Source organism: Aethalodelphis obliquidens, unplaced genomic scaffold, assembly GCF_003676395.1.
Source record: "Aethalodelphis obliquidens isolate GAN/ISIS:26980383/991018 unplaced genomic scaffold, ASM367639v1 scaffold12, whole genome shotgun sequence".
Lineage (NCBI taxonomy): Eukaryota > Metazoa > Chordata > Mammalia > Artiodactyla > Delphinidae > Aethalodelphis > Aethalodelphis obliquidens.
In genome coordinates, this window is record NW_020837956.1 from 2,374,623 (window position 1) to 2,398,088 (window position 23,466).

At 39.7% G+C, this 23,466-nt stretch overlaps 1 protein-coding gene across 1 annotated transcript in view; it reads left to right on the top strand.

Moving 5' to 3' along the window:
- Positions 1–23,466, top strand: part of LOC113623723 (neurexin-1-beta) — a 706,008-nt gene that overhangs the window by 109,153 nt on the left and 573,389 nt on the right. The window contains exons 7-9 of the mRNA XM_027113158.1: positions 5,802–5,924; positions 16,339–16,720; positions 17,907–18,097. Of these exons, the coding sequence (XP_026968959.1) occupies positions 5,802–5,924; positions 16,339–16,720; positions 17,907–18,097 (696 nt within the window). The remainder of the gene's footprint in view (positions 1–5,801; positions 5,925–16,338; positions 16,721–17,906; positions 18,098–23,466) is intronic.

Here is a 23,466-nt window from a genome sequence, read left to right on the forward strand (position 1 = left end):
GAATTTAAATTGTCTATTTATTTAAGTGTATCTTACAGAGACCTGAAAAGTACAAGCTGGCTGCCTGTTTTTAAAAAGTTTTATTGAAACAAAGCCACACACGTTTGTTTACATATAGTCTGTGGCTGCTTTTGCACTACAATAGCAATGTTGAGTAATTGCCATGACAACCACGTTCTGCAAAGCCAAATATATTTACTATTGGGTCCATTGCAGAAGTGTTTTGACCCCTATTAGATCTATTAGAATTAGATCTATTACATCTTTTTTTCGAGAAAGCTCCTCGAAAATCTAAGTTGGGGCATTCCCAATGCTTGTGCGATCAGTGTTTGGTACAAAATAATTTTTAAACTAAATTAGTAGGATATGGGTGCCACATAACCCAGAATGAATAAGACTCGTTAAATGGGACAAACAACAGATACAGTATGGACAATTCGATTTCAAAATTTCATAATTCTAAGATGTATGGTGCTGTAATTTCTAATTCAATTGCTGGGTGCTATAGGCAGTTTAATGATCAAAAAACATTGAACAGTTATGTATAAAGATAGAACCAATTTATATGCCTAAGGCAATGCCAATCTTTTCTTTTTTAATTTATAGAAGAACTTTGGAAACTTTAGGATCCACTTTCATGTGATGCCCGTCTTTAGCCCACGTAGCTGTGGTTGAAAAGACACAACCTGTTCTTAATAAAATGGAGATAGATAGATCGTTTCTAGAAGGCAAACTAAATGGATTCCTACCTGCCTATTATCTATGCAGTTTGCTGGGTTGTGCCTTTGCAGAAGTACCCATTCGAATCCCTATGCTTAAATGGCTTAGTTGAGTAAACAGATTAGCTACTCAAATCACTAGATAGTTATAAAATAGAAATTACTTACATCTGATGTTTAAGGCAACGAAAAGGAAGCTAGAACCAACTAGTTTGAACTATAGTGAGAGATAGGGTACCTGATACAGATGGTTCATTTGTGTATTTAGCATCTTTAAAATATACCAGTAGAGGGCTTCCCTGGTGGCGCAGTGGTTGAGAGTCCGCCTGCCGATGCAGGGGACACGGGTTCGTGCCCCGGTCCGGGAAGATCCCACGTGCCGCGGAGCGGCTGGGCCCGTGAGCCATGGCCGCTGGGCCTGCGTCTCCGGAGCCTGTGCTCTGCAACGGGAGAGGCCACAACAGTAAGCGGCCCGCGTACCGAAAAAAAAAAAAAAAAAAAATATACCAGTAGAGGGAGATAGCTACCTAAAGGGTACGTAATGAGTCTCAGCTTTGTGGCACTCAAATCTAAAAGTTTGAAAAGTAAAAATATAATTGGTTTGATTTTCCCAAGCTACATCCATCTTTCAGCTCTAGGGACAGCTGTCATTTTAGTCTGTTAGACAGCTTTGATCACATTGCTTCGTAGATTTCTTAGCTCTGTTTTATTCTGCTCTATTGCTCTTTAATGTTTCTTTCCTCACATTCAAAAAAAACAATATAAATACTTCACAGGACATTTGCACACAAGGCTTTCTTCCCAAAAGGATCCAAAGTTACTATTATATACATCTTGAATATGAAATAAATTTGAAATATTCGTGAAATAATAAGAAACAAACAACTATTAAAATAGATTAAAAATACGCTTGCAAACAAACCTGAAATCCATCAACGATGTTATATACATATATATCAACTAAACTCCCATGAAGCTGTCTGTAAAATGGGGGAGTTGGGTTAATTATCACTTCATCCCTTGGAAGCTATTCTTTTCTTCATTAAATAAATTCATTTATTGACTTATGCCCAAATACTTTCAAATAGAATTTAAAGTGATTAGCAAAAATAATTAGGGAGAAGAGTCAATATGCAGGGGGTATTTTTAAAGGAAAGAAAAGAATCAAGTTGCTGAAATTAAGCACAAATCCTAAATCTTGGTTTCCTGATGGATAGAAATAAGGAAAGGCAATCTGTTCTGTAACTCACTTGACGTAAGAGGATATGGCCTATAAAATCTTCAAGAGAGAGCTTATAAACTGGGACTTTGTAATTAAAGGAGTGTTGAAAATGCATGCTAAAGGGCTGATAATGCAGATAGACTAAAAAGGGTAGCTTTGAATAACTCTGGACCTTGATATGTATAATAAATGATGTCCTAGAAAAACAGGTTTTTTTAATTTGTAAGTGAAGAAAATCTGTATTTTTAAATCTGACTTTAAAGAGCAAAGGGTTACTTGGAAATGTTTTTTAAAAGCCCTTGCTGGAGTTTTCTGATAAAGAAACCCATCACTTTCCTAAAGGGAGAAATGAGCCCCCTAGAGGGTGCTGCAGAATCCAGAGGTTCTGGGTGATGCCTTGGGGGACAAGCTAGCCTGCTTCTTTAACAGCAGAGCAACTTCCCCTTTATGTGATTTTTATATTCTTTATGCGTGATTACAGGTAGAAAAAAATAATTCCAATGTTTTAAAATAATAATAAAACCACTGCCCCAGTTTTGTAGATATTCACTCTATAACACTCACGTTAATGCTGGGAGTAAGGTGTTAGTACCAATGAGACATGTTTTGCTATCCCAGAAGGAAAAAGAAGTCTTAAAAGGAATTCAGATCATTAATGCTTTGAAAGACTGTAATTTTGCCATGGGGACAAATGACTCTGAACTCCACAATTTCAACAGTTAAGCCATCTTCCTTTACCAAATACATATGTTTAAAATGTTTGTGAGAATGTGAGATCTCAAAGGCGTTGCAGACATCCTCTAGACCATCTCCTCACTTTGTAAGCCTGACTTCTTGAGACTACAAGAAGCTGCACGTTTTAGCAAATTGCTGATTGTGGGTGGATCTAGTACCAAACCGATCTATATCATGTCTTTAGTACCAGCCATTTCCGTATCCCTGAGTAGAGGTACAGTGTATTTTTTAGAGATTTCTTTCCACCATGACTTATGCAGAAGGTGTGTAAGATTTCGTAACATTGTGATTGTGCTGTAGAGCAAGCTGGAAGTCATGACAAAGAGCAACTTTCCTGTCCTCTTCATTTAGATGTGAGGAAACTAAGAAGTCACGTTGCTATCTAAAGGTCACATTAGCTGGGAGGCAGTATCATGCAGGGGAAGGTATGCAGGCTTTGAGTAGGTCAGACCTAGGATGGAACACTTTTCTATCACATTTTAGCTGTGTGACCTTGGGACAAGTCGTTTTAGATTTCTAGGCCTTTGGTTTCACATATGCAAAATGATAATGTAAAGATGAAATAAGTTAATAAATAAAGTGCCTGGTACATAGTAAGCATTTACTAGCCTCTAACTTCTTTCTTAGTAGCAAATTAAGGACTAGCAACCACAATTCTTAACTCCCTGTCCAGTGCACTCTCCACGACACTTCATGTTGCATAGATAACATTGTTTTGAACTGAGAATATTAAGTGCATTAAAAAAAAACAAAACCCTGTCTTCCTAAATTAATCTCTTCACATTTTTAATAATGCAAGGAAGGAGCTTGAAGTTGGCCCGCAGAGATTTTCATGAACCAAAGGGTTATTTTTAATTGGGTTTTGTGCCTGTTGTTATGGGAATTATTGTTTCATAGATGAAGCTTTATGATTTTACTGCAAGATCAAGCCCAGAATGGGGTATAATGATGATATCATCCTTATGCGTCTTCTTCTTGACAAAACACTTTTAAATTAAGAGAATGGGAGTGAAGCTGCTTCAAAAGCGCACATTTCTAAGAAAAAAAAATCTTCCCTATAAAAATAGCTTTAAAATGATATGTTCTCTTTTCAAAGATCAAAACTCAGAATGGCCCTTGCTGCTGGTAGGATGATAAGATTCTGCAGAGTTACTAAACACTTCTTTCTTCACTGTTGAAACTAGAAAGAGTTCCTTTGATCCTGGAACTTGCTTTCAGCAATTGGTCTCAAAGCATTTTTGCAGTTGTTGAACTAACAGGCTTCCTCTAGATATTTAGTGATCAATCTCTCAAAACGGTTCTGTCTAGACTAGTTTTTATTCATGTATCCAGATGCAATTTAACTTCTCTAAAGAAACAAAAAGAGATAATTACTAATTTTAATGATGGTTCTGTTTAAAGATAGGAGGCAGTTCATCCTGCAAAATATAGCTTATGTCACTGGCTCATTTTAAGCCTCAGAGAAACCCCAACCAAGGAAGACAGAACTTGTATCATCAGTAATATCCTAAGAGAGAAATCAGTGGGCTTGCTGGATAGCCTGTGGTATTAAAAGCAAGCAGTGATCTCCTGTTGGACAGACTACTGAGGTTTCTTCTAGTACTTGGTTCCCTAATTTATTTATTTTTCTCTCTTCTTCTCTTTGGCCTTTTCATACGTCCTCCTATGGTCCTTGGACATTGGCTGGTTTGGCTGATAGAATTTGGTGGAAGAAATTACGAACTCCATCCTGATCCTGAGTTAGTTGAAAGTCATATGACTCAACTCAGTGTCATGTCTTTAGTTATTTTAGTATAAATATAGAAATGTCAGTACCTAAAAAACAGGGCAAAGTCTATCACCAAAAAATGTATCATTAAAAATTTTCATGATTTTTAAAATGAATCATAATATCAGATTATTGACAATGCTTATTTTTTAATAAAAAATTTCCAGTTCTTGGGCCTCCCTGGTGGCGCAGTGGTTGAGAGTCCGCCTGCTGATGCAGGGGACACGGGTTCATGCCCTGGTTCGGGAAGATCCCACATGCTGCGGAGCAGCTGGGCCTGTGAGCCATGGCCGCTGGGCCTGCGCATCCGGAGCCTGTGCTCTGCAACGGGAGAGGCCACGGCAGTGGGAGGCCCGCGTACCACAAAAAAAAAAAAAATTCCAGTTCTATTGAAAGCTCTTTTTTCCCTTCGTTTTTATGTAGAAGAGAGACATTTGTCTAACTTTGTCATTTCAATAATTTCAAAATACCTCCTGAAATAACCTCTCTGTCCTAAGCCAATTTAAATTCAACTTGCACAGGTTTACATGGGTTCACTTGCGGTTGCCTTCCCAGTAGGTTACACTTCTTGTCCTCTTTCCTTTGGTCCTTAGCCGGGCATCACTTCCCTGTACTGCTACTTAATCTCATTTGTTTTTTCTTCCCTCCCACTCAACACTCGGCCCTTTATTGGCAGTGTTTTTTTCACTTTCTTCACCGCCTAAGAGTCCATTCTTTTACCTGTACCCACTGTCTGTGCCTCCACCAGACTTAGTTCTCAGACACAACATTCCATACATTTAAGAAGCTGGTGAACATTGGAGGTACATGATGTAGGAGCGAAGAGCAGCCGTCACATAGTCTCGTACCCAGAGCTGCCTCCTTGCCAGTCTAATCAGCCAGGTGCCATTGACTGAAAATGGTGAGCTGATGACCTCCCCAAGGTCAGAGGTTTCATGACTGCTAGCTACTTCATTAGCAAGAAAGTGATAAGGCAAAGTCAGAGAATTCCTGAGGCAGGGAAAAGTGTGCAGGTTTAGGAGGCTTCCCAGTGCTGTATTGACTGTGCCTATTTATGACAACAGGTGAATTTGTTTGTCTTTGATCAATGTGTAATGTTAAAAGATCCTTCTTAAAGTGTTACAGCTGAATGTCTGTTAACGTAATTTTCCTTGCTTGCTATGACTCTAATGGGCTTGAGAATTGATCCAGCCAGTCTCTCCTCTCTCTGTCTCCTTTTTCTCTCCTCTTTCTCTCTTCTCTCTCCTCCCTCTCCCTCACTTCCCCCCTTCCTCTGTCTCTTTCTCTCACTCTCTGTGAGGTTCGTTTGCTTGACTGATTCTGAGTGTCCATAATGACTGTTTGGCATATTCTACAGGCAAAGGTCCCGAGACCCTTTTTGCCGGCTATAACCTCAATGATAACGAATGGCACACAGTGCGTGTGGTTCGTCGAGGAAAAAGTTTAAAGTTAACGGTGGATGATCAACAGGCCATGACAGGTAAAGCCCCATCACCTTTGCCTTGTTGAAGCTTTAGACGTTCCTGTTTCTTGCAGTTGACTTTGAAAACCAAGTGAACAGCTTGAAGCTGATACACACAGTTCATTTCTTATTCCAGTTCTTCCAGCAACAAGTAAATTTAATAAGCAGCATGTTAAGTGTTCTTTTATCTCAAATGAGCAACAATTTTTGTCATGTTCTTTTCCATTTAATAATGCAAAAAGAAGTTATACTTTAATTTTATGGCTTGATAAATATCTTAGGCCTTTATAAAATATTGAAATTATTGTTTGGATGCCAATTTCTGTTCAATTTCTTCGTTTCTTATATATTTAGGCAATGAACAGCAGCAAGTTATACTTCTTAGCTTCTGGGTATATTGATAGATATGCTGGCATTCTGTCAGGTGAACTGCTTTTTATTTTAAGCTATAATAGATCATTTGGGGCCATTTAGCTCCGTTAGTTAAATTCTAATGTTAAGAATGTCAAGTTCAATCCCTGATTTGTAGATTCCTGACTGAGGTGAGCCACATACAGGTGCATCCCAGAGACATAGGCAAACCGAATGAAAGAGGAATCGGCGCACCTTTATTCTCTCTGCTGAAAATAACTTCAAGCACGTGACCCGCTGGGATATTAGCTCCTTTTTCTTTTTTAGAGACTATCTCCCTGTTAATTATTTTAGTACAAGGCACAAGACAGTCCTTGTGCAGCAGAGAAGTGTCTGTTCTACATTCAGTCTCAAGGGGGTTTCCATACTCAGAGATCAGGTGATTGTATCAATGTAGAAATATCATGTATGGGATTTTAACTTTTAAGAGAATCATTCCTGAGTTCAAATGAAGCAAACTACCAACTCACAGATCTCTTACCAGGTTGTATTTCTTTAGCCCTTTATGGCTTTCCAAAACCTTTTTCTACACATGGGGGCAACCTTGCTTTGTTTCCGAATTATCTGAAGAGCTTTAGAAGGACCAATTCCTGACCAGACACCACAGAAAGTGTGGGAGGAGCTCATCATTATTACTTGTTTTTCTTACGATCTCTCAGAAGAACTCTAATGCAGCTTGTCCGTGGATTGGCATTTAAAAACCACTGCTATGTTATGTCATTGTATTCTCCCAGGAAGGAAATCAACCAGGGAGCCATTAGCATAAGCCTTTATTCAACATTGCCAAACAGGAGAAGTCTCTAAAGAAACTGTGAACTTAGGGAAGGAAGGCAGAATATTTATAGGGCTTTGGCAGGAGTGTTAGCTGAAGTTCAGCTAGTTTTGGTTAAAGGCAGTTCTTGGAAGAAGAATGAATTGTTTCTGTAGATTAGCATCCGCTCTTTGGACAATCTCAGTTTTATCAAAAGGGGTAGAAATTAGCAGGGTCTAAGGTCATGTGCAAGAGGTTGGGAAGAAGTAACTGCCAGGGACAAGGACATGTGAGAATCGCAGTAGAACATTCTTCAGTCTCTTAAGTTTGTCTCAAATCTCACACAGCCCTATGAAGTAGATAGGGTATATACATTCTCACTTTATAGATGAGGAAGCTGAGGTTCAAAGAGGTTAAGTGACGTATGTTTCTTTGAAATGCCATTATTACCAGAACTGAGAGAGCACCTAGGTTTATTTTTTAATTTTGTTTATTTGTTAACTTTTAAAAATTTGTTTGCTTTTTGACTCATGGTTCATTTATTTATATTTATTAATATCCTAATATATGTATGACTCTATGATGAAGACATTCCCGGACATAACATGATTTTATGAGGATAATATATACACATATCAAAATCACATGACGACCGATCATGTAGGGTAGCATGTAATGTACTAAACAGTTGAATAAACAATTCATGTTCTTGGGGTTCAGAAGAGCTTAAAGGTTTCAGGAATAGCTTAAAGCAATAGATAATATCTGAACTAGGCTGTAAAGAAAGGATAATACAGAAGATAAAAGTATCTCGGAGAGCATTCCATACAGGGAAGTATGGCTTAGATGGGGCTAGACAGACTTATGTTCAGGGAACAGAGAAGGTTTGTTTTGTTTCATGTAACCATAGCACGGTTGACATGGCTAGAATGGCCTTTGGGGGCCAATAGATCAGTGCTCTGAATGAAGGAATTCGTATTTCATGGGTTTTCAGGCAGTTGGAAGTTGCTGCATTTAAGCTGGAAAGTAAGCTAAGAGAATATTTTTTGAGCAAATGAATCCTGTGCAATGTACTAACTACTTCAGGATGTAAAGTAGTAAAGTCCTGTACTACAGTGAATGAAGAAGGTATAGAAACAAAAGACTGGTGCAACACATTTTTTTAAAGTTTCGTTTAGAAATAATTTCAAATTTACAAAAAAATTCAAAACTAAAAAAGTACAAAGAACACTGATACACTTTTACTGTGGTGAGCGTGTTGTCCTATTTGCTTTGACATTTTCACTCTCTCATTTTTTTCTTAACCAACTGAGGATAAGTTATATACTTAATAGCCCTTCATTCTAAATACTTCAGTGTGCATTTTCTAAAAATAGGGATATCCCTTTACACAACAGAGAGTCACCAACTTCAGTAAATTTGGCATTGATACAATTTTTTTTAACATCTTTATTGGAATATAATTGCTTTACAATGGTGTGTTAGTTTCTGCTTTATAGTTTTATCTGTTCTCTCATCCATATTCCCTGTTTGTCAGTTGACCCAATGTTGTCTTTTGTAGCATTTTTGCTTCCATCACAGCATTCAGTCTAGGGCCAGACATTGCATTTTGTTTTCATGTCTCTTTAGCCCCCTTTAATGGAAAACATTACCTTAGACTTTCTTTGTCTTTGATGACATAGATAAATTAAAAAGATATATAGTCCTCCGACTTTTTATCAATGTAAAGTCACTTTTTGGGCTTATCTGATGTTTCGCCATGATTATATTCACGTTTTGCATTCTTGGATGAAATACATTGTTGATTGTGTGGTCTTCTTACAGTATCCCATCTGGAGGGAAATGATGTCCATGTCCTTGACTCCTGATTTTAATGCTTGGTCAGCATGTTGCCCAGTTTCTCCACTGAACAGTATGTTTTTCTCCCTTACAACTAATAAACTGTGGAGAGACATGTTAAGACAATGAAAATATCTGTACTTCATCAAAAATTTGCCCTAGATGTATCATCCACTGAAGATTTTACCTGATCCAGTCTTTAACACAGTAGTTACAAGTGATTATTTTCAAACTCCATCTCTCTTCCCACATTTAGAGTCAGCACTTAGTATTCTACTATATACAAGAGCTATCCCTTCATTCTTTCTTTTTCTTTCTTTCCCTTTCTTTTCTTTTTCTTTTCCTCCTCTCACCATCTTCCTCTTTCCTTCCTTCCTTCCTTCCTTCCTTCCTTCCTTCCTTCCTTTCTTATTGGTATAGACCCACAAGTTTCTATATTTTCAAGTAGTTTATAATTACTTCACTTAATTATTTTGGTTCTTAAAATGTCCCTGTTTGGGCCACTATGAATCCCATGAAGTTGACCTCTAGGATCTTGTGACATGCCTCCACTCCAACATTTTTTCTAGCACTTCTTCACTTTCTGGATGTACATACATACATATCAATTACACGTTCACATAAAATGCATATACACGTATTTTAGAAAACATGAGTTCACACTAGCACCTCCATATCTACAGCATTGTTTCTTGACTCCCCCATTCCATGTTTTCATATCCCTTCTTCTAAGGTGGACTCTTGGCTCCCAGTGATGTCATTTTCTCATTTGCCCAATCCAGTCATACATCTACAGTAGTTTCAGAATTGCTTTAAATTGCCCACACTACCACGACTACTACGGACTGAAAACAATTCACTATTAGTTTGTGATTCTTCTCAGTCCTTACTGTCTAAGATTTAATGTGTATGGTCAAAAGCTAAGTTGATAAATAACTTTGATTAGTTCCTTCTTCGCTTTTTCCTTTCCTTTTCCTTCCTTCCTTTCCCTTTACTGTAGTTATAGTAGTCATTTGAAATACAATTAGTTTTATTTATTTCAGCTTCGTTTTTTCCCTCCCATTCTTATGTCTTTAATTACAGTCGTGTGTAGAACGTTGGCATGCTTTTAAAATCAGTGCAACACATTGTGAATTAGGAAGTGATGAATAGAGTATGAAAATGATCATTGTAACAGAAATGTTCCCTAGATGAATTACCATCTAATTTTCATTAAAATTTAAGATGTATCTTTTCAATCGCATAGATTCCTACCGAACTTCTAAATGAATAGTTATATTCTATATTAGTCAGTTGCTTTCTTCAACTTGCAGTGAATACATCATTCCTTTGTTACTTAAATGGTTGTGCATTTATGTCTCACCAGCGATCATAATGTTAGGAAGCAGAGTTAACAGATACTTATATGGATGTAGTTGGCTTATCGATATAGGAACAAATAAGTGGTGGATTCAAAGGAGAGCTCAGAGAGAATTGACTCTGTTGGGGGACCATTCCTGAGTTACTGTCACATGTTTCCACTCCTCTGCTCCTGAGCATGCTCTGTTTCTTCACGGTGAAGTCACCCATGTCTCCTTGGCTGGTTAATACTGGGAAACTCTGGCACCTAAGACTTCATTAGGAATCCATAGGCCATTGGTAAGGTTTCGCTTATGATCTGAAAGAGAAGGAATTCCCTTTCAAACTTGCCCAATTTGGATGACAAACTCATTTGTTTAACAGATTTTTTTTTCCAGGAGGTATTATTAAAATTAGGAGTCTCAGCCCACCAACTCAGGGGTGCAAGAGATGGCACATTTATTAACTGACCTTACGTCAATTTAAATCAGACCTTAGGCCTTTCTTCGGGGGTTACAGGATACTTAATCAGTCATGTGCCGTCACCCCCACTCCCACCTACACCCTGGATCATGCAGAAGCTCCTGTTGGCTTCTGTCTTCACTGGTTCTCACCAAAAAAGACAGTTCTCCAAGTTTGTCCTTTAAGCGATAAGAAGCCTGTTGTTCCTGTCCTAGGGGAGGCGAAGGGTCTTTGCTGACTCCTGTCGCTGAAGAGCTGTGGTTCAGTCCGTCGAGGTTTACCTCATCAGTTCTCTCTGAAACCCTGAACCTGACCAGAGAGCAGGGTGCTGGCACTCAGTACTGCTAAATCCCACCGATGTTCATCTCTGTCTCCTAGTCAGTGGTAATTGCCTCATCTAGTTCAGCCCTCGAATGCGTTCTGCTCATTACCTTTTCCTTTCTTGAACACCTTGCAAACTAGGCCTTCAGAAAAGATTAGAAAAGGTGTTGTTTTCCAGAAAGTTGCCTTCCACTTTCTGCCAAGTAAAAGCCTTTGAGGCAAAGTGCTACAGGGGACTTGGCTAGCTTCTTAGAACTGAAGGGAGAACACAATATAAACCAGCATTTCAGTAAATTAGCCTGCCGTTTACTCTTTCTCCAAACTGCCAAGGCCTTAGGGCAGAAATTATATTCTGTTCCCTCTCCGTTGTGTAGGAGTTGAAAGTTGTTTCAGTTGTGGAAACCAACTTGCTGTTTCTCAGAGTTCAAAGATGAATGGCATATAAACTGAGTAAACGTTGATGGTTCACACAGATTATGCATATTCTCCCCCCACTCCTCCACCACACCTCTTCTGTTCCCCCAGCTCCCAGCATCTTGCTTCTCAGAACTAAAGACAATGTTTTGTTTCTCACAGTAATTGTCATCAGGGTGACTCATATTTGGGAAATTATGTTTTGCCAAAGATCTCATGAAAGTCAATAATTCATAAGAATAAAAAGTCAGCCTTGAGTTATATAGCATAAAAAAGGTTTCCAAAGATGCAGTGGAACCTTGCCATTGAGGCTTCAGGTTGGAATGAGACTTTTTCAAACACTCTAGTGGCCACATGAAGCCAGCCATGAATCAGGAAAGCAATAGACATTTCTTATTAAATTTTACAGCAAGTTCAGAAATCACTGAACAAGAAAAAATTTTAAAGGAAATCGCTGGAAACTCTTCATGCAAAGTCCTACATTTGACCACATCTTTAAACCAGAGTTCTATATACTGTTAAGTCAAGTATTTGTTGAATACAGGACAGTACATACTCAGGTCATTCCTGGGAATGTCTGAACCTCACCGAGGCTCATGAGGGTAAGCAGTTGCCAGCAAAGAAGCCCAAGAAGAGATTCCCCAGAACTCAGATGAGAAAATGTTCTACACACTGTATGGGATCCCTAAGTAGGGAGTCCTTGGGTTTCAACATATCACCTAGTCTGTCTAAAATATCTGGAGTTGTGTGTTCTGTGTGTGTGTGTATGTTAGTGTGTGTGTCCTCTGTTGAACACTATTCACTGCATATCCAGTTACCCAAGCCTGGAAGCTGGGACCAGCATTATTTCCCCCTTCTCCATCATTCTGTACATTATTAATAAATCCTGCAATTATATTGGTGACACTATCTTATTTTGTCCATTTTTTCCATTTCTTCTGTAAACACTCTACTTCGTATTGTCTGCAATCTATTATATCCACAACAGAGAGATCAAATACACACACACACACACACACACACACACACACACACACACACACATACAGAGAGACTCATGTCTTATGTTTGCCTAAAAGCCTTCAGTAGCTCCTAATAGAATCAGGAGGCACTGTGACATCTGACCCCTGACTCATCTTCCCATCTCATCTGAGCACTAACCTCACTTACTCATGACTCTCCAGCCACACTCTCTGGGTTTTTCTCACCTGAGAGCCTCTGTTCATCTGTCTCTCCTTCCTGGAATCCACCTCCCCCTTCCTTTTCTCCAGTTCTTAGCATGGCTTTCTCCTTTTAGTTCTTCAAATTTAACTTAAATATCCACTCAGGTACTTGCCCACATTCCATATTTACCAACCCAGCATGCTGTTCATCAAATTCTTGGCATTTTCTGAGTTTTATCATCATATAGTTAATTATTTTCTTACCTGGTTTTGTCTGCCTTACCCCAATAGGCCATGAATTTTGTGAAAACAGGGAGCTAAGTCTGCTTCTGTCAACATTATTTCTTAATTGCCTAATACAGCACCTGCCTTATACGTATACTACACACTCAGTAACTTTCAATAACTTTTCAGTGAATTAACAAGTGGATCTAAGGCTGGGGAGGGGTGGTCATTTTCTTCTGCAGCAGAAATTTAACCCAACTCAGAGCAAGGCTCAGCCTATAATCTTGCTATCTGTTTTGGTAGAAAGATTTGATTTAGAAATTGAGATTTCTGTGCGAACATACCACCCAGGTGGTTGTTTCTTATTGGAGATTATCATCAATCTGGACGCCCCAGACACTGAGCAGAGGCATTCTGTCAATCTCAAATTCTCCTTTTCCAGTAAATCTCTAGGAAAGATGCTGCATTTTTTTAACGAGTGGAGCCTTAAAAATATTTCTCCTTCATTGTCCTTCATTTTTTCTTAGTCGATATATGTATACAATTGTAGAGGTGGCTACATTGCCAGCTGAGGATTAAACATGGGAATAAATTCTGAGGAAAAAAGGATTTTTAAAAGGCAGCAGTAAATGTTTTCTTAGGCAGTGGATAATGGCTTTTAGGTGCTCATTCTCCTTCATGAGCAAACATATCTGCCATTAGTGTCAATGCAATTTATATATGCTTATTAAGGGAAGAATAGGCTCTTGAACATGGGCCATAATGATTTTTCTTGTAATTGGGCCATGGCTGCTCCAATGCTTTTTTACTACTTTTTTATTATGTATGCTCTGCATACATATTCTGTTCCTTTGAGAAAAGAAAACAGACAATACGTGTTATTTTTATCACTGAACTTCTTTCTCAGTTCTGCTGAACAAAATGTGCTTCCCTATTTCAGAGCTGCCAAGAACTGGACAATTGGGAGTCATATTTAATTTCAAGTATTAGAAATATTTTTTCTGGATATTCTCTTACTGTCAGTTGGTTCATTAATGTAGCTTTTAAGAAGAAAACATGACCGTTTCAGGAGCAGGGTGGGTTCACCAAGTTAAGACTCAGATTTTAATATAATGAAAAAGATAAAATAACTCAAGGAGATAGAAAAGCCCAAGTAATTCTTTTCAGCTTTGCATATTCTTCATTCTATTTAGCTTGTTAATTCAGTGTTACTGGTGTCTCTAGTGATTTATATTTGAAAATTATTAAAGGCTAATTTTATTTGCTACCCAAGAGGTAGTTCCACACAGACTAGTATTGAGGTCACTGAACAAAAGAACTGAAGAAGGGGAGAAAAGTGATGTCATATGAGAAACCAGAATTGCTAAGGATTTAACAGTATTTTTGCTTGGGATAGACAAGAAGGAGGTATAGTGGGGAGGAGGGAGGAGAGACAACTGTTTACAGTGCTATTTTTTGTATTAAAAAAAAACACATTTGCAGAGAAGGAATCAGAACAAACTAATAACTGAAAAGGGAACATGCCAAGGGATGACAGGACTGCCGTTGTCAGGATCAAGGACTAGTAAAGAGGTGTGGAAATTAAGGAGCATTAAGTACAGCTCAGGGGAGAGTTTTTTATACCAATGAGTTTGTTAACATCAAAATCAATTAAGTATGTGGGCAATTTTTCTTGTGCATCAAAAAGTATGCCTTTTATGATTTAATTACAGGCATTTCCTTTAAAATGCCACCTAGTATTTTATTGTTTTTTTCTAAAGAAATGGAAATCTGTCAGACTGGTTGAAGGAGGCCCACAAAGGGGGGGGGGTGTTCAATCTTTATTACACCTGGGAAGAAGGTTCAGTGCATCTTCCCAGGGCTGAGACTGGGATTGGCTCTAATTCATATTTTCATTAATATCAGGGATGATGGGATAGGGTAAGCTCGATAAAATTTCCAATTACGCCAAACTGAGTAGTGAAGCTAACACCTGGAAGAACTTGACTGCAATTTAAATGACCTTTTTGAGTTTCTGAAGAAAGTGATTGAGTTTAATTAGACAAGAACAAGATGCAAGGAGCAAATCACTAGCAATGATAAGAGTACTTTACCGCTGTGCTTTAGAAAGCAAGTTCACATCTTTTTAAATTTTGACTTCAACCTCGCAGGTAGGTACAATGATCACTCTGGAGGTAGGGACGGGACTAAGTAGGCTTTTAATGGGGTTGGCAGAGAAATATGGCAGGATGAACAGGGATGGGGTTGAGTTGAAGAGTGAATCACTAAATAAATTGGCAACCAAGCTTCACACTAGGGTGTTTAATAGAAGATTATACTTTGTGGTAATGTGGAATAATTTTACTGGTATTCTTAAAATTGGACATGCCTTGAACTGGTATGTTGTGCTCAATTTAGGTATCCAAAACCTAAGTGCAAGGAAAATGGCAGAGGGCCAGAAGAGATCAACAGGAATTCTTCGTGATTGGGAGACTAGGTCTAGGAAAGACGGAATTATTCAATATAGAAAAGAGAACGTGAAAAGTACATATTTAACTTCAAACACATTTTCATGGTTCGTAATTGGAAGAATAGTCAGCAGCTCTTCATTATTTCTATTGATATAGGAAAATATACAGTTACTTTTTGTTTTTCTTGAAGAACATTTTTTTTTTTTTAAAGGGCATATGCGTGCGTTTGTGTATGTGTGTGTTTTTTTTAAAGAAGATGCTGGGGATAGGAGTTTATTAATTAATTTATTTATTTTTGCTGTGTTGGGTCTTCCTTTCTGTGTGAGGGCTTTCTCTAGTTGTGGCAAGAGGGGGCCACTCTTCATCGTGTTGCGCGGGCCTCTCACTATCGTGGCCTCTCTTGTTGTGGAGCACAGGCTCCAGACGCACAGGCTCAGTAGTTGTGGCTCACGGGCCCAGTTGCTCCGCGACATGTGGGATCCTACCAGACCAGGGTTTAAACCCGTGTCCCCTACATTAGCAGGCAGATTCTCAACCACTGCGCCACCAGGGAAGCCCTGAAGAACATTCTTTATAAAGACAAACATCACATCACCATGGAGCTGGGATGTATCACTTTCTACTGGGATGATTTAGGATAGTCATTGCCCCTAATCCTCCTCCATTCCCTCCCTCCCTTCCTTCCTCCCTCCCTCCCTCCCTTCCTCCCTTCCTTTTCCTTTCTCTCTCTTCTTCCTCTTACCCTTTCTCTCTTCCTTTCTTCAGTTTTTCCTTCCTTTATTCTTTCTTCTAGTTTTAAAAAATTCTGCAACTTTAGTTAATGAGGATCATTTTTGTTAAGACTAAAATTTGGACAGAGATTAAAACTTGACCTAAGAAAGTTTTATTAAGTAATTCAGCCTCGCCATTAAGGTCATTTCTCATGTTTACTATACATAACTGAATATCAAGGAGGTCTGTAGATCCTTGCATTTTAAAATGTGATTTTGCTATGGAAGTCTAAAGTTGAAAGTGCCCTTCAGATGCAGAAAATAATAATACACCATCTTCTCTTTTAGGTCAAATGGCGGGGGATCATACGAGGCTGGAGTTTCATAACATAGAGACTGGCATCATCACGGAACGCCGGTATCTGTCTTCTGTTCCCTCCAACTTCATTGGACACCTGCAGAGCCTGACATTTAATGGAATGGCATACATTGACTTGTGTAAAAATGGCGACATAGATTATTGTGAGCTCAATGCCAGGTTTGGCTTCAGGAACATCATAGCAGACCCTGTCACCTTCAAGACCAAATCGAGCTATGTTGCCTTAGCTACGTTGCAAGCCTACACTTCTATGCATCTTTTTTTCCAGTTCAAGACAACATCCCTAGATGGACTAATTCTGTATAACAGTGGGGATGGAAACGACTTTATTGTGGTTGAATTAGTTAAAGGGTAAGTACAGGTCCGTTCAATGACAAACAGAGCTTTATGAAAATGAACCTCAAGTTCCACAATTATACATTAAACAGAAGGTGGTGGGCAGGGAGGGTGGTTTGCAAATAATGCATTTGTTTAAACCACTTTTTAGGTATCTTATAAAGTTAATAGGGATTCAGTACAGTTTTTTATATCTACATTTCCATACATAAGGTGCAAATAGCATCGAGTTCTAATTTATTGTAGGCATTCCATAAGTCTTACTCTTCAAATGTGGGTATCTTTACTACGCACATGGTAATCCCACAAAAGAATTTCTACACTTGTCGGCTAAGTTAAATAGCTAATTCATGCAAGCAGATTACTTCAACTCCACAAAATCCCATTTAATTGAGGCTTAATTCTATGTCAGAGTTTCTTGAAGAATTTAGAAAGATTTTTATGACATTTCCTTGAAACTGTGATGAACATTTGGTATCTTTTAATTGATTTAGGTATTTATTCATTCAGTCGGTGAATATCATTGCACACTTACAATTGGTTAGATAATATGCCACACACTAGTTTACATATATATATATTCCTTGCCACTCCTGTGCACACTTCAGATTCCACCAACCCCAAGGCACACAGATGCACACAACCCGAGGGGATACAGGTGAACACATAAATTTAGCAGAAAAGCACCAGGAAGTTTCCTAATACAATCTTGGGCAAAGGTTCAGGAGATTATTTAGCAAAATTAGGAAAACCTATGAGTCCGGGAGTGGCTCCCTGAGCTGGTCTTGAAGGATGAGTGCACATTTCCCATAGAGAAATAGGCATTCAAGATGGCAGGAAACAAGTGCAGGAAGCTGAGAATCGCCAGTTCTGTGTGGTTGGCAAAGGATGGAGAGAGTGGTGGAAATAGGGAATGAGTAGTGACAGATATTTATCTTCCACAGCGATGAAGTGGAGTGTGGACCGCAATTTTAAAAATATTTTCACTATTTCCTGTATTGAAGACAATGAATAATCCTCCTTGCTGAGACAGAGTAGTGTTTCTTACCCTCTTGTTAGTTGAGCTTCTGTACAACTCACTCTCATGACTCTAGCAAGGATGCAACCACCTGAAAAAGAGATCTCTGTTTGTAATAAGCAGTTTGACTCCATCAGAAATTCAAAAAGTGATGACACTCTTCCACCTTCCCTTTTTTCCCAGGTACTTACATTACGTGTTTGATTTGGGAAATGGTGCTAACCTCATCAAAGGGAGCTCAAATAAACCTCTCAATGACAATCAGTGGCACAACGTGATGATATCAAGGGACACCAGCAACCTCCACACTGTAAAGATTGACACGAAAATCACAACGCAAATCACAGCGGGAGCCAGGAACTTGGACCTTAAGAGTAAGTGCACGGAGTCAGAGCAGCAGGCAGGAGCCCACATGGTTTGTGCTCGCGTGGTACATCCTTTGCTTTGGCGGTGGGGGGAGGGGGGCGCGGGGTGTGGGTACCTTTTGCAAACACTGACCAGAATTTCATCTCCAACATGTAATTAATAATACAACACACAAGCCTCTGCTCCCCCTTTAATGTGGCAGAAACACGTATTTTTAATAGCAGCTCAAAAATGCAATACCTAAGAATGCATGCATGATTAAAATTTAAGGAGTGAGAAGAACGTATCCTAGTCTTGATATTCTAAAGAAAAGTAGGCGTTTGCAAGTTTCTTTAGTCCCAACAGCTTTTAGTTGATTTGGAGTCAAGGTAGCCAGATACCTACTGAGTTTTTTCTAGAGCTTATTAGTTTTCTCTTCTTGGTGAGGTTTCCTAGATACTTACGGAGCCTCTCACCAACAGGGGTCTGAGGCTGGCTTATACCCTGTGTCTCCAATGGTGAACCCCTCCCAACACCCACAAACACCAATGGGAATGTTCTTTCACCAGCTGCTAAGGAAGTCTTAACAGACGTTTTCCTTCCTTATTTTTTTTTTTAACATCTTTATTGGAGTATAATTGCTTTACATTTCCTTCCGTGTTGATACTTGATTTCTCAAGTGAGCAAGACAAAATACTCAGAAAATCTGTCAATAATGGAAAATAACAGCAGTTTCTATTTGAATGGGTCTTTGTGATTCGCTAAGAGCATGTCCATATATCCATCTCACTTAACACAACAAGAAGCATTGGACAAGATGTTATTAGCACTTCGTTGTGAGTGTAGGAAATCTGAGCTTTGAATGGCTTGCCCAGGGTTAAAACAACTACTTCAGCAGAGCAAATCGTAACCCCAGTTCTGACACATGGCCCCTCCATTGCCCCTTCTGCACTGACTGGGTGCATTCCAAAGCCTGGCAGGGATCGTCATGGTCATCATTTTTGCTTGGCAAGAGCTGTTCATTTGTACTGATGGGATCTTTCCCTTTGATTTAAAAGATAAATACATAGGGGAGTTAGGGGACTGGAAAGGGAAAACCCAACAGAATTCTTTCTAGAGAAAAAAAAGCTGTGAGTAAGGTGAAAGAAGACAGAAAAGGGTTTCACTTTCTGTAATTGCAGAATATATTTACAATCCCAGTACTAATTTGTCTAACACATAAAATGTGTGGTGATGGCTGTCTCCCTTCTCAGAGTGGGCCTCTTGTTAACTTCAAAGAGCCTGTTTGTACCTACAAATCTAATAGCTTAGCTCACAAAGTAGAATGAAATTCAAAGGAAATGCTGTTTTACAGTCTACACCTCTTTCTTCTCTCTGACTGAAGTGAATGGAGGGCATTTTCTGTCCCTGTTTCGTGGGTGCCCCTGTTTTGCACAGCGGGCTCAGGTGGTAATTGTCAAGGAAAGGGAGAGATTGTGACAGTCGTGTGCTGGCCATGCCAACCACCAAAGCTAAAGCAAAATGTCCTGTTTGTGTAGGGAGAGACCTCAGTAAGCATAAATGAGCTTCCCTAGAAACCCTGAACACTAGGGGGAACACTGAAACGTCTAGAAAAGAGGCAGTTCCTGCTTGATTGAAGTATGTGACATGCACAGACCTCCTCACTGAGGGAACAGAGAGGCAGTGCCAGGCAGTGGGCATCTCATTGGACAATTAGGGCGCTGTCTCCTGAGAAGTAAATATTTGCCTATTGTTCCTTAAAAAATTGAAATGAGGGTAATTGGAGGACATGGTATGGGATTCTTTCTGGTGGTGGAGGGGACCTTTACAAACCTAAGAAACCCTCAGAGCTGATTTTTGTTAAAACGTTGAGTGTTTCAGGATTTTGAATATAAGAAAGGCTTTATCCATGATAAAAAGCTAAAACTATGAATGGAAAATAGCGTTTTGTATAATATTAAGATGCTAAGTATTGAATTCTGACTGAGTGCATTTGTGTTTAAAAAAATAGCACAATTTAAATTTGAGGTACATTTCCAGATGTATAAAGAGATTCTATACTAATGACTATCCCCCTCTACCTTGTGAAGTTCCTTCCTGTTTACAGACTTAACCAGACCACGCCATAAGGTGAGAGCAAGTTCCTAAAATTGAAACTTGGGACTTCCCTGGTGGTCCCGTGGTTAAGACTTCACCTTCCAATGCAGGGGGTGCGTATCTGACCCCTGGTTGGGGAGCTAAGATCCCACATGCCTCATGGCCAAAAAAACCAAAAAACATGAAACAGAAGCAACATTGTAACAAATTCAGTAAGGACTTTAAAAATGGTCCACATCAAAAACAATTGTTTTTAAACTTAAACATTAAAAGTCAAAGCTGTGAACTCATCAGTTGGATGTGTGATCCAATGACAATAACCCCAAGAAGCCCCCTTGCCATGTGTGTCCCCAACTCGAGGGAGCCTGAGAAGAGAGCATGGTCCTGGGGTGGACATCTCTCAGCTTCCACAAGCACCGCCTTTTGGTGTGTGGGTCCAGGGGCCTTGGTCAGATAAGGAGTGTTTACTGAGCGCTGACGCTGTGCTCAGAGTGGAGAGCACAGGTGCGAAGAGGGCGGCAGGCTTCCTGTAACAAGAAGCTTTCTGTCCCAAGGAGAAGACTGACACCGAGGGAACATTGACAGGACAGAGAACAGGATTCCCTGGAGACACATCAGGACATTGAAAAGAATGTGGCGTCACCAGGTAGAATATTAGAGGAAGGATTGTTTCAGAGATACCTGAAGCATGAGTGAGAGCGATGAGGCATTGTTTCTCCTTCCCACCTGGATGCCGGCCCCTGGAATTAGGGGAGCTTAATGAGACAGGAGACCACAGACAGGAACTCTTCACTCTGAATTTAACAGCAGTCTCCTTTGTATGCTAGTCATGTAGGATTCAGCCACTCTCAATGCAGAAACAATGAGAGGTGACCGAATTTGGACAATGGTTTTATTTTATGTATTTTTTGGCCCTTATTGAATTAAAATTATCAGATTTATTCTACACTCTGTGTAAGGTCACTGCCATAATCTTTAGTTCTTCTCAGAGTGAGGTCAATCTGTTTAACTACATCAGAGTCCTATGATGGGGTTCTTGAGGTGCAAATTTCTGCAACCCTCTCAGACAGACTGAGGCAGGGATCATTTGAGAATGACTACAGGGAAGGCCAGGTCGTCTGCATTTTTAAAGGGCACTCACTAATCTAGATGCTGCGTTTCAGAGCCCTGAATGAATGCAATGTCTATGTCGAGGCCAAATTTAACTCACTTTCGAATTTTAGTACAAAATTTGGTTTTGCTTTTATGTTAGAGCTTTACTTTTGTTTTGTTTTGTTTTACTAGTCCTGGGCCAAAGTGACATTGGTTGCTTCAGGATCCTTGCTTGTATTTCTCATGTTACCATACCGGAAAAAGACGCTAGAGGGCAGCATAAGGCCGCAAAACCTGCCGTACGGGAGGCGGGAGCGGGGGAAAAAAGCCTCAACAGGCTCCACTGGCGCTGGGAAGTGGACCCTGTTTTCGCCCAACTAAAATTCCACAGTTAGCCTTTAGGATAACGCATGCCTTTGTTTGTGGCTCTGTTTCATTATATAGACAGGAGTTTAGTGTGAAAGTGTGCAAGCTAGGGGCCGCTTATCCCATTCCCCAGCTTGACTGGGAAGAAGGTAGTCAGAAATAGGTTAAGAGCCTAATCTCTCTGAGACGAGGAATTCCACGCAGGTGACCTTGTTGAAATTGCCTTTCGTGACACTGCCGCGTTCTCAGGGGCTTGTGTGTCTCTTCCCGCTGATACAGTTTTGCTTTCATCTTTATTTCCCAGCTGTTTGCGCTGCATCCCCTCTGGCTTTTATGTACAAGCTGCAGCACGCAGTGGAAAGAGCAGCAGAAATTCGCTCTCTGCAATGATTGCCTAGCACAGTTGTACTTACTTTCACTGTGGGACTTCTGAGTCCTGGCCCCTTTAGAGAGAGAAAGGGTTGGTGTAACTCTTCCTGCTGTTCCTTCTCTTGTTCCTGTATTTGACAAAAGTGTATGTTTGTATGTGTATGTATATGGGAAGGAGCTCATATGCATTGATTCCCTACTAAACACTAAATAGATTTAAATGAGCGTATTTTATTTAATCCTTGAAACTACCCAGGGACTTGAATTGAGGTCAGTCTTGCTAATTCGTTAATCTAGCTCAAGAGCAAAGATGGGGGGAAGGATTGTCTTTGGCCCCCATCTTCCATGGGTCCCCTTCCTTAAGACATTATTAAGTGTATCCTTCAGCAAATTGAGGAAAATTTACTTTGCGAGAAAAAAGTGAAAGATTCCTAGGCACAGAGGATACAGTGCCCTCAGGTGGCCACTTAGCAAAATTACTTAAAAGTGAATAATTCCTTCATAGGCCACATCTAGGTCAGCCCAGGCAGAGCTTTGACCTTTGTTTTCTCTCTCATACCCCAATTCCTTGGCCCTACGGGTTTTGAGCGAGCTCTCCCTCTGTCCTACCATCTTGTCTCTTCCCTTCTTACCACCATGACTAGTGTGTGCTTGTTAACCTTCCTTGTATCCCTCCTTAAATCTTACCTTGAAAGCAAACACCTGCTGTTGTTTATCCTGCTTCCAAGCCACTAAGAGCTCCCCTAAGCAGAGACAACTGGACTAGGGCTGTCATTTCAAATAGACTCAATCTCTAAGCAGAGATTTGAGGATGAATAGCATTCTTGCTCTTTTTATCTTGATCTCACATCAGCCTCTGTTACTCAGCTACCTACCCTCTCCAGTCCTGAATAGACCACATATCCCACCTTTTTCTACCCTTCAGTGTTTTAGACAAATCATTGCTGCAATAAATCAGTGATTCAGATTCTATTCCAAAACCCTGATCATGTTTAAATATACCCAAGCTTTGCGTACTCAGCCGTGTAACATCTGGTAGCCTGCTTGCCTTGCCCAGATAATTTACTCAAATACGAAACTTTCAGAGAAGAGTCCGACTTTGAGCTTAGCCTTAAAGCAGGAGATGGCATTGAACATGTTGTCTGTCCTGTTGGTTAGGCTATCTTTGTTAGATTTTTTTTTCTTTCTTTTTGTTTTTCGGTGTGTAAGGGAAAGAGATTTACTCACATTACTTCAGTTAATGGGAGATTATTTTAAGGATCCATTAGGAAGTAAGAGAGACAAGACATCCTTTCAGCGCTGAACAACGAGACCACACAGAGAATAAAAACTTTGTTCTAATAGTCATACTGGGATCTCAAGAGCAGCCCTTCTACATGTTCCCTTGGATACAAATGCCCACTGCTCCCTAATTCAGGGCTGCACCACCGACCTCTCTCTGCTGTGTCTGCTCCCACTTAGATCATTCTTTCTC